This window comes from Haliaeetus albicilla, chromosome 7 (assembly GCF_947461875.1).
Source record: "Haliaeetus albicilla chromosome 7, bHalAlb1.1, whole genome shotgun sequence".
Lineage (NCBI taxonomy): Eukaryota > Metazoa > Chordata > Aves > Accipitriformes > Accipitridae > Haliaeetus > Haliaeetus albicilla.
Window position 1 is genome coordinate 6,903,069 of NC_091489.1, and position 10,113 is coordinate 6,913,181.

The 10,113-nt window shown below is 55.9% G+C and overlaps 1 protein-coding gene across 1 annotated transcript; it reads right to left on the bottom strand.

The window, feature by feature from the left end:
* Positions 1–5,139, bottom strand: LOC138686046 (feather keratin Cos2-3-like). The gene is made up of 2 exons (XM_069786856.1): positions 4,865–5,139; positions 1–303 (listed from the first exon to the last, which is right to left on the bottom strand). Exons 1-2 carry the CDS (start codon positions 4,910–4,912, stop codon positions 1–3), a joined length of 351 nt encoding a protein of 116 aa, XP_069642957.1. The 5' UTR covers positions 4,913–5,139.
* Positions 5,140–10,113: the final 4,974 nt, after the last annotated feature.

Sequence of the window (10,113 nt, forward strand, 5' to 3'; positions counted from 1 at the left end):
CTAGTAGCGTCTGGAAATGCCAGAGAGGTCACAGCACCCGGAGTTGATTGGCACTCCATCACAGCTGAGGATCCTGCCAACGGCAGCGGAGGTGGAGGAGCCCACAACGGTGTTCTGCGGGAAGGAGCTGAGGATGGGGCCGGGCAGGGTCACCACCACAGCCGGGGGCTCAATGACGACGGTGGAGTTCTGGCACTGCCTGACACAGGGCTCGTTGCAGCTGTTGGCCAGCGGGGTCGGGCCGCAGGGCCGGCATGGCAGGCACTGGTTGTAGCAGGACATGTCGTGGGGCTGGAGGTGCACCTGGGAGAGAAGCAGGGAGGAAGTAGAGCACAAGGGTGACTGAGGAGCAGCCTGGTTACCCTGTCACAAAGGAGCCAAGGCCCATAATGAGTGGGGAGCTGGAGGCTCGGCCAGAAGACACGCAGTCTTCATTGCCCTACAAAGAACTGCCTGACCCAGGGAGACTCTCTCCTAATTCCTAAACCAAAACACCCCTCGACCATGTCCCAGCCCCTCTCTAAGTAGTCCTTCTCCCTGCTTCCCCCTCTCAGGACAAGAAGATCCAAACCCCAGCACAGGCCAGAGCCAGTATCAACAGAGAGGTCCATCGAGGAGAGATCTCACTTTGGAAGAGAAGGAGAAGGGGCTTCAGACTCACCTGGTTCCCAAGGAGAAGGAGGCAAGAGGAGTGGATGAGAGAGCAGGGACTTGGGCTGACTTTTATACCTGCCCTTCTTTGCTGCAGGACCAGAGGCACCCTTTGCAGAGGTAACAATTTTCTGACAAGCTCATCTTCAATGCAAACCATCGCAGCTAATGATATGGGCTGCGCTTTGGTTTCCTGCACTGCTGCCTTTTCATTTCCAGATTTGTTCCATGCCCATTCCCCAAAGAAGGCTTCTTCTGAGCAGCGGGATGAAAGGCCCAGGATTTTTAAGGCAGGAATGCAGCAGTGCAGGCAGAAGACGCAGCTCAAGCGCTGGACAGGTCCAGAGCAGGCAAGTGACATTAGCCTGGCTCACCCTGTTGGGGCTGTTTGAAGTGTCATTCTCAGGAAGGAGCTCCAGCAATGCTCAGCTGGATGTCATAGGCTCCCGTGCATGAGGACGTGCCATGTCCTGGTCTTTCCTTCCCTCCTCAGCTCAACCTGATGGTCCATTCTTGTTCTTGCCTCCCCAGGTGTGTGCGTTGTGCTCCTAGGTTTTGACCCCCTCCTGCCTAACACTGCCCAGTCCCCAGGGGTCCTCAGCACGGTCCATGGTTCATGGTGTTCTTGCGTGTGTTCTTGTCTTGTGTGTACTTGTAAGCAGCCGGCTTTGTGTGGATGCACGTCGGAGCATATTTATGTGTACAATCCCAAGCTGGTGTGCATAAGCCTGTGTCTGTGTGTCCTTGTGTGTCCCTCATCACGAGGGAATATGCTGCTCATGGCAGGGACACTCTCCACTGCTCTCTCCAGGAGCACCGCAGAGCAGCAGGTTCCCAGGGTCAGGAGGAGCCTGAGTGCAGCTGAGTGGTGATGGCACCAGACTGCTAGAGAACTGTCCAGGGAAGAGGCACTGAAATGCAGCCACTGTCTCCTGAGCCCTCCTTTCCCTGCCCCTCCAAAGCTCACGCTCCGCTGCTGCTGATTTCAGGCCCCAACAAGGATGGTTTCACACCAGTTCTGATCCACAGTTTAATTCAGTGGAAACAATACTGGGAATACCTCAGCATGGCTGGCAGTGCTCTCTGCCTGCCTCTCCAGGCCAGGACACAGCAGCTCTCCCCAGCGCAAGAGTTCAAAAGGATGGGGATTGCTTTCTGGGGAAGGAGAAAGGCTGAGGAATCCTGCTGACCTTGCGCTGGCCATCCCTGAGTGGATCTGCTTCCAGTGCAGGGTCATTGGTGTCTGGGGTGGTGCACGACCACTCTCATGTCCGTGTCAAGGCCAAATGTACTTGTGCAGTTCGTCGGCCTGGTGCTGTGTCAGGCAGGGACTGAGACCTTGGATCAAACAGGTACTGAATGAAAGGAACACGGATCCTGATATCCCTGTGCTGTGAGTGGAAGGACAGACCCTGTGGCCTGCACAGGAAAGGCAAAGAACTGGTGACTGCTTTGGACTTCAGCCCACAAGGACCTTCCTGCCCCACACTGGAATCTCAGTCTGAGAGCCCAGCAACCGCCCCTGGGAAGGAAGGGGCATTGGATTCGAGACCGCATCCCCCAAAGCCAGCTGCTGTCCCACAGGGGTGTCCAGAACAGACCCTCTTTCTGACAAGGGCTGTGCACAGTGGGTAAATTTTCTGAGCCCATCTCCCTGCCTGAATGGCTGTCAGCCTGAGGCCAGGACCATCTTGGACTCAGCGCAGTCAAGTGCAGTCACGGGCTTTCCCCCTTCCCTTTAGTGACCTCGGTGAGATCAGTGCCAGGCAGCTCTGCTGGGAGAGCTCAGCCAGGGCTGATTCCCCTCCTCGTGGGTCTGCTTTTGAGCTGAGGCTCTACTGCATCTGAGCGCCAGACTCATTGCTTCCTCGTCAGGTAACAGGCACCGTGGACAAAAGGGAAGGGCAGGGGAGGTGTGTACCTAGAGTTTAGCAAGACCTTTGACAGCCTCTCCCGTACTTCCTTGATGACCAAATTGGAGACGCATGGGTTCAGTTAGAGGATGACAAGGTGGGTGGAAAAATGGCTGCACTGCCAGGCTCAGAGAGTTGTGACCACGGTGCAAAGCCCAGCTGGCCAACACTTATGAGTGGGGTGTAGTAGTCGGGATCAGCAGTAGGACCAATACTCTTTAATGTTGTCAGGAGTGTCATGAGTGGGAACTCCCAGCAAGTCTGCGGATAACACCCAGCAGGGGGAATGGGCCGTAACTGTCAGACACGGCTCCTGTTTAGAGGACCTGGACAGGCTGGAGAAATGGGCTGACTGGACCCTCAAGAAGGCCAGACAGAGCAAGGGCAAAATTTTGCATCTGAGGGAGAAACCAGCCTAGGCAGTCATGCTTGCTGGCAGCTGCCTGCCTCGGAAGCAGATCCATAGAAAAGGACGTGGGGCTTTAGGAGAGACCCAGCTGAACATGAGACAGCAGCGTGCCTTTGCAGCAAACAGGACCAAGTGCATCCTGAGCTGTGTCAGTCAAAGTGTTGCCAGCAGGTCCAGGAAGGTGACCCTGCCCCTCTGGCCCTTGAGAGACCACAGCTGGAGTACTGCATCCAGGTTGGGGCTCCCTGGTCCAAGAAGGATATTGACATACTGAAGCGAGCCCAACAAAGACCACCAAGTCAGTTAGGGGGGCTGACAAACATGACATGCGAGGAGAGGCTGAGAGAACAGAGCCTGCTCCTCTTGGACAAGACACGTCTCAGGGGACACCTTCTTGTGGTCTAAAACTACTTTTTTGGAGGAAATGGAGAAAATGAACCTAGGCTCTGGAAGTGCTCTGCAGCAGGACTAGAGGCAATGACCAGCTGCTGGAACATGGGGAGTTCCAGTGAAGCAACAGGCTACAGGAAAGAATGAGAACAGGAATGGATTACCCTGGGAGTTTCTGTAATATTCATCATGGAGTAGCCTGATCCAACATGAACTGTTCCAAGAGTTGATCCGTATGACCTCTGCAGGTGCCTTCCGACCTGCGTTCTGACTCAGTGATTCCCCCTCTCCCCTGCCCCGAACCCTGCACGGCCATGGGCACATGTGTCCTCCCAGCCCCTTGGCCACAGCACAACTTTCAGGCACTGTGCCGGGAGTGCAGAGAGGCAGCTGAAGGGAGGGAGGCTCTCAGCCTCCTCCCTGCCAGCCGCAGGAAACCAGTGGCTGCTGCTGGCAGCCCCTGAGCTCGGAGACAGCTCCGGGAAGCGGGTCCATCTCCTGGGTCAGGGCCCTGCTGCTGTGCCAGGCTGCTGCTGGCGCTGCGCGGGCTGCTTCTTGCTGGGGAGGTGTCCTTGCCGGAGGAGCGGGAGAGGGCATTGCCCAGGAGACAAAGTGGTGCCCGTGCAGAGCCCCTGCGCCCTCGCAGCCCGGGCGAGACCCCGAGCGGCGCCGGCGCAGGGCTCAGCCCCGGGGCGGAGCTGGCGGAGGCGGCGGAGAGGAGGCGCCGCGGCCGGAGCAGAGAGCCGGGGCTGGCGGGGGGCAGCGAGGCGCGGGCGGCGGAGCGGCGGGATGCGGCGGTGCCGGGGCGCGGCGCTGGCGGCGCTGGCCGCGGTGCTCCTGGGTGCGCGGGGCTGGCGGGGGTGCACGGGGGCGGGGGCTGTGCCCGGGCTGTTCCTCTCCTTCTTCAGCGTGTCCTTCCCCCTGCCTGCCTCTCTGCCTTCCAAACCCCCCGAGTCTTCTCCCTATTTTGCCATCACCTCTGGGGGTACAAGCCTGCTTGCATGTACGCCTGCCCTTCCAGGCACCTGCTCTTTCCCCCGTGCATTTGGCAGGTCTTACTGCCCTGACTGTAGCCCTCTGCCCTTCTACTCTCCCCATCTCCCCATCTACTCTTCCTCTTCCCATCCATCCATCCATCCATCCACGCACCCAGCTTTTGACCAATCTCTCCGTGCACCTAGCATCGTTAAGCCCTCTTCCTACCCCGAGACCCCTCTCTCATCTCTCCGTTTCCTTCATGTCTGTAGGCACAAGTTTGCTTTCCTGCACCACACCGTTATTGCATACATCCTCTCGTCCCCTTTGCATTCAGCATTTGTTCTTCTTCTGAATGCAACCCTTCATCCTTCGCTGCAACACAGCCAACTCTCCTGTCTCCTCTCTCTCTCACCGTCCAGCCATCCATCCGTCCATCCGTTCATCCCTGCACCCGACTTTCATTCTAACTCTGCATGCATCAATTTCACATTCCCTCCCAGACTTCTCCCCTTGCTCCACACACCTGCCCCAGGACCACTCTCCATCCCTGTTGATGGGCACGCGTCGCCATCCGTTCCAGTCCAGCTCTGTCTCACTGCCACTGTTCCTGACTGTTTCTCTGGGAAAAGAGCCACCAGAGCTGCGCGATCTTTGGTGATCTTTGGTCTTTCCTTCTCCTTTCTCGGCAGTGGCTGTGGCCAGAGCCCAGGTGCAGCAGGAGGCGTCGGCAGAGACCACCGAGGGCACCGCCATCAGCATCAACTGCTCACACCCCAACATACAGAGCAACGACTATATCTACTGGTACCGTCAGCTCCCGGGCCGAGGCCCCGCATTCCTCGTGTACACTCTTAAAGACTCCAAAGAGCTGCCGGACCCGCCGGGGCGGCTGTCGGTGGCGGCAGACCGCCGGTCCAGCGCCCTGCGGCTCGCCTGGCCCCGGCGCGGGGACGCGGCCGTGTATTACTGCGCCCTGGGAGACACGGGGAGAGGAGCCGGGGCTGCGGCCGGGCACGAACCGCCGCGGGCGGGGCCGGGCCTGCGGGGCGGGGCCGGGGGGACAGCCCCGGGCGGGCCCGCCAGGGGGCGCTGCCGCTCCGCCCGCCGGCCCCGCCCGGCCCCGCCCTGCCCCGCCCAGCCCCACCCGGCCCCGCCTAGCCCCGCCCGGCCCCGCCCGGCGGGCCCCGGGGCGGATCCCCCGCCCGGCACCGGCACCGGCACCGGCACCGCCGCCCTCCCACCGGGACGCAGACAGACATCCCCCGCCACAGCGGGGAGGAATCGCGACCGGAGCGGTGGCGGTGGCCGGCGGTGCCCGGGAAGGAGCGATTGCAGCCGCCGGCCCCGCTGGCTCCCGGCGAGGAGCAGCGCCTTTCTGCTCTGCCCAGGGAGGCGGGCAGCAGAGATCCTCCTGCCCACGGGCAGCCCTCGGTCCCGTCGCAGGGACCGGCCACTGCTGACACGGGACATACAGGGCCTCTTCTCGGGCGTCTGACTTTCCCTACTGGGATAGTCAAGGCAGCCCTGACAGTAGCCACAGGGACTCCCCTGCGAAGTTGCTAATGTGAAACTGGACTTAGAAAAGAACACCCAGAAGGGGTTCCACATTTCGTTACTTTCTAAAAGCTCGGGTAGACAATTGAAAAAGGAGTCCTCCCCCTACAGGCTTTCAGGGAGCTTTCAAAATGTTCCTGCTAGTGTTACAAAGTCATCCCACACAGTCAGGAGTTCAAGCTCCACAGGGACAGGAGAATGGGGCTGTCAAGGTCCCAGGCACCTTCAAGCACTCCCCACAGTGTCTCAGTGTTGAGACTACGAGCTTGTTTCACAGGATTCAGAACCTTTGGAGTTGAGGCCGAGGAGCCAAGGGTAAAAGCATGGACTGGACACACTGACCACAGCCTCAAGGGAGGCAGGTTCCTACTTGATGAGTGAGTCAGAGATTTGCTGAGTTGCCCTAAGGGGCTGGAGGTCTGAGGTGAGTGGGACCTGGCAGGAGTCCTCTGGGAAGAGACTGTGGGCTCTAGCCCATCCGCAGAGAACTCTGTGCAGCTTGAGTAGCAGACAGAGCTGTTCAAAGCCCACGGTTAGAGGCTTCTGAGGCACAGAGAGACACAGATCAGCCCTTCTCCCTGTCCCAGCTGGATTTTGTGTTTCCAGAGAACTACTGGCATGTGGTCAAACAAGGCAGAGCAGCAGGCATAGGCCAGGCCAGCACATGGATGAGACACATGTTCACATGGGATCGTCCCCTCTCATCCCTGTCTCCATCTCTCTTCCCATGCTTGCTGCAGGCCAAACTGCCTTGGCCCTTCCCTTCCCCTGCCTCTGCTGCTTCTTCTAAACATCCCATGTCTTGCACAATCCAGAGAAACTTTTCCACTGCATCCCATAAGGATTCTGATCTCATTGTATGCAGAAACATGCCTGAGTTTATAAGATGATCCTGTATTCTCACCCTTCTAGGAGGTGTCATCTGCAGACAAGGAGTCGATTGCGATATCTGAAAGGATGGGGAGAAGATATTTGTAAAGAGGGTTGTGTGCCCTCTTGCCTAAAAATTGTGTGTTTGACTCTGGATGGGATATTTACAGCAGGAGCTATTTCCAGAGACATTTTGAATGGAGAGAAACGCTCTGTGAGTAGAGGGAGTAAGACTTCTGCTTCCAAGTACCTTTGGCTGTTGCTGGTTCTACGTCCTTTCAGATACTACCGAGGGACAAGGAGCATATTGGGGAGCTGCAAAGGGACATGTCTCCATCCCCATGAGAGGTGGGTGCACGTCCCTGTCTCCGGCTGGCCCCTGGATGGCAGGAGAAGTTCAACATGGACCCACCTTCCTTGCTGGCTGCTGCTTGGGCTGGCTGTGATCTCGATGCTGAACAACTTAGCTTTGTCCCATGCAAATCTGTAACACAGTAAGGGTTGCGGTTTGGGGTCTTTCCTTGGGCTGAGCATTTTAACAACTTCAGTTTCTCACCCTACAGAGCCTCCTGGTGGCAGAGGTGTGAAGTCCCAAGCATGACTGTCTCAGAAGACACTCTTCTTCATTCCCTCCCATCGGCTATTTACATACACCACCAAGATCCCCCTAGAGCCTTCTCTTCCCCAGGCTGAGCACTGCCAGCCCTTTCGGCCTGTCCTCATAGGAAAGATGCTCCAATCCCTGCACCACTTTGCTGGGCTTACTCCAACATCTTTCTTGCACTGGGGATCCCAGGGCTGGACCCAGCACTCCAGAGGTGGCCTCACCAGGGCTGAGAGGAAGGATTGGTTCCCTTGTCCTGCTGGTGATGCTCTTCCTACTGCAGACCAGGATGCTGTTGGCCTTCCTTGCCATGACGGTGCATTGCCACAGCAGACTCAGGAACATCCCTGAGCTCCTGAAACTGAGTGGGACACAGCAGTGAGTATTCAGGAGAAATATCCCAGCTGTTTGTCCAGCTCTTGCTCTTGCCTCAGCGTCCATCAATGACCACTGTTGGAGAAGTGGGCTTTTGCTAGGAGACATGACTGCCTCTATGGTTTAACCTCCCAGCCAAAGAAGCCCAAGGAGGGAAAAGGTCTTCCTAGCCCTGCATCTGGGGATCAGCAAAAGCCTCAACATGTGAGCAAGACCTATCAGCCAGGCACTGGGCAAGATTCTCTGTTCAACCCCTTGAGATATCCCCCTGCTTTTCACAACTCTCCTCCAGCTCTGGGGACTCACCAGTGCTTGGCTGGGGGCAGTCCCCGTGTCCTTGAGTCTCTGTGGGTTCTCTGTCCAACAGAAAACTGCTGGAGGCTGCATTTCTGGGGTGTGCATTTCTGGGATCTATTTTGTCCCTCTGTGCACATGTCTCTTGTTATGCTAAGTCTGTTTTGGAAAGCAAAGAGCTGTCCCTGGAGATGATCAATGGTGGAAGCTGACAAGAGCAGCCATGGTAGCAGACCAACATGGTCTAATTACAGGAGTGATGTCAGCTCAGTAGGCCCTGGCATCAGGGCCTTTTGCTGTGAGGCCTTCTGAGGTGACAAAGAAAGCTCAGTCTCTGCCCCTGGAGAAAAATATCTCTGTGAGGTACTGGAAGGTGGATGAGAAGCCCATTCCCACCTGGATGGATAAGAAAAGTAAGAATTGGAACCTACCTGGAGGTTGAATTCAGGTCTGTCCTCATCTGCAGCTATACTCAAACTTCTTTGGGGGTAGATTCAGGACCTTGCAGGAAATGCAGGACATCTTGGGAGGGCAAACAATAAATATGCTGGAATACGGGGGCACAAACTAACTCCTTCCAGAATGGCATTTCAAGTGGGCTGAGTGCTTTTTTACACGCACCTTACATCTGAAACCGATTGCTCCTTTGGCCAATCTTTCCCTTTTCCTTCATGCTTGTAACTTCTCAGGCATCCTGAATAGTGAATCCCATGCTTTAGTGTTGCTGCAGGTGTTGCAGGGAGACACTTCAAAGGCTGAGCTCAGCAGGGGCTTTCCCCTCAGAGCCTTCACTCAAAAGACCCAGTCTTGTCTGGGGACAGGGGCCTTTCAGCACCCTGAGGAACTCGCACACCTGAGGAACTTCGCCAGAGGTCACTGTAAAGATGTGTGGAAGGTGAGAGCTGCTGGTTCACCAAGGCTGTCAGCTCAAGCCCCTTTTTCCTTTCAAAGGGAAGAACAAGTAAAAGGGAAAGTGATAAACAAAGCACACAATGACAGCAATCTCTCAGTAAGTGTTAAGGGAGACCAGAGCTCTTCAGCCACTAATTGATGGGTCATTAGGAAACTGCAGGTGTGGCTTTGAAGCTCAGGGTCAGCCTGAGCTTTGTAAGTGACAAGAAGTGACAAGATGAACATGAGGATTATGGATGTTTGAAGGGGTCCTGCAGGACTAGGCAACGCTTATTAAGGAATGCTTAGGGGAAAGCTCAAAGGTGGGGGGAAGAGAGGACTGGGGAGGTGCAAGGGGAAGCAACAGAGAGGAGGAAAAATGAAAGGAGGTACCTGCACCTAAGCAGGGGCTGGTCAGTGCACTTGTTGGGATGTTCTCTGTGCCTGATCACCACAGTCCCTCCTGCTTTCTTCTGAAATCCTTTCTTAATCATTCTTCTGTATATCTTCACTGCCTTTCCCATGTGTGAGTGCTGCAAGGCCTGAGTGTCAGTAACTGGAAAGACTGGTATAAGAGGTCTGGGTGCCAGTAACTGGGCACACAACCAACAGCTATAGGAATTTTAGACGTGGGTGCCAGCAACTGGATGGACTGGGACATGTGCTCTAAGGTCTAAGTGCCAGCAACTGGAGAAGGAAGAACGTGCCAGAAAGGTCATACATCCTGCTGCTGTCAGCAACTGGAGGGACCGTATTGCATGTGTATGTGTGAGAGGTCAAAGGACCAGTGACTGGAGGGACCTCAGTGTGTTTCTAGTTTTCCTTAGTGAATTGAACCTGATATACATGGGGATCTATGTGGAACTTGCTAGCATATTTCAAGTTGACTTTATTGATAAGGATGTGGCCAAGGAAGCATGCCAAAGGGTGCATGACCCTGCAGTACAGTATTAACATTTCTATAGCTTGCTGCACAACAGCATATGCATACCTAGAGCTTTACAATCTCCTAGGTGCCCTGCAAGACCATTGCCTTTATCTTGACACTATATGTCTCTGATGGTATGATGACTCTATGATATCTGTGAGTCAGCCGGGGGACTGGGACCTCCCTCCTTGGTGACTACTTAGGCAAGTAGTCATTTGATGGGCAAATATCCACCAGATAAGCATGTTGTGGAGTT

Coding starts and splice junctions, on each gene's coding strand:
- LOC138686046 (XM_069786856.1), bottom strand. CDS start 4,912: ATGGCGACGCGTGCCCATCAACAGGGATGGAGAGTGGTCCTGGGGCAG. Junction 304..4,864: donor GGAGAGTGGTCCTGGGGCAG/GTGTGTGGAGCA, acceptor CTTCTCTCCCAG/GTGCACCTCCAGCCCCACGA.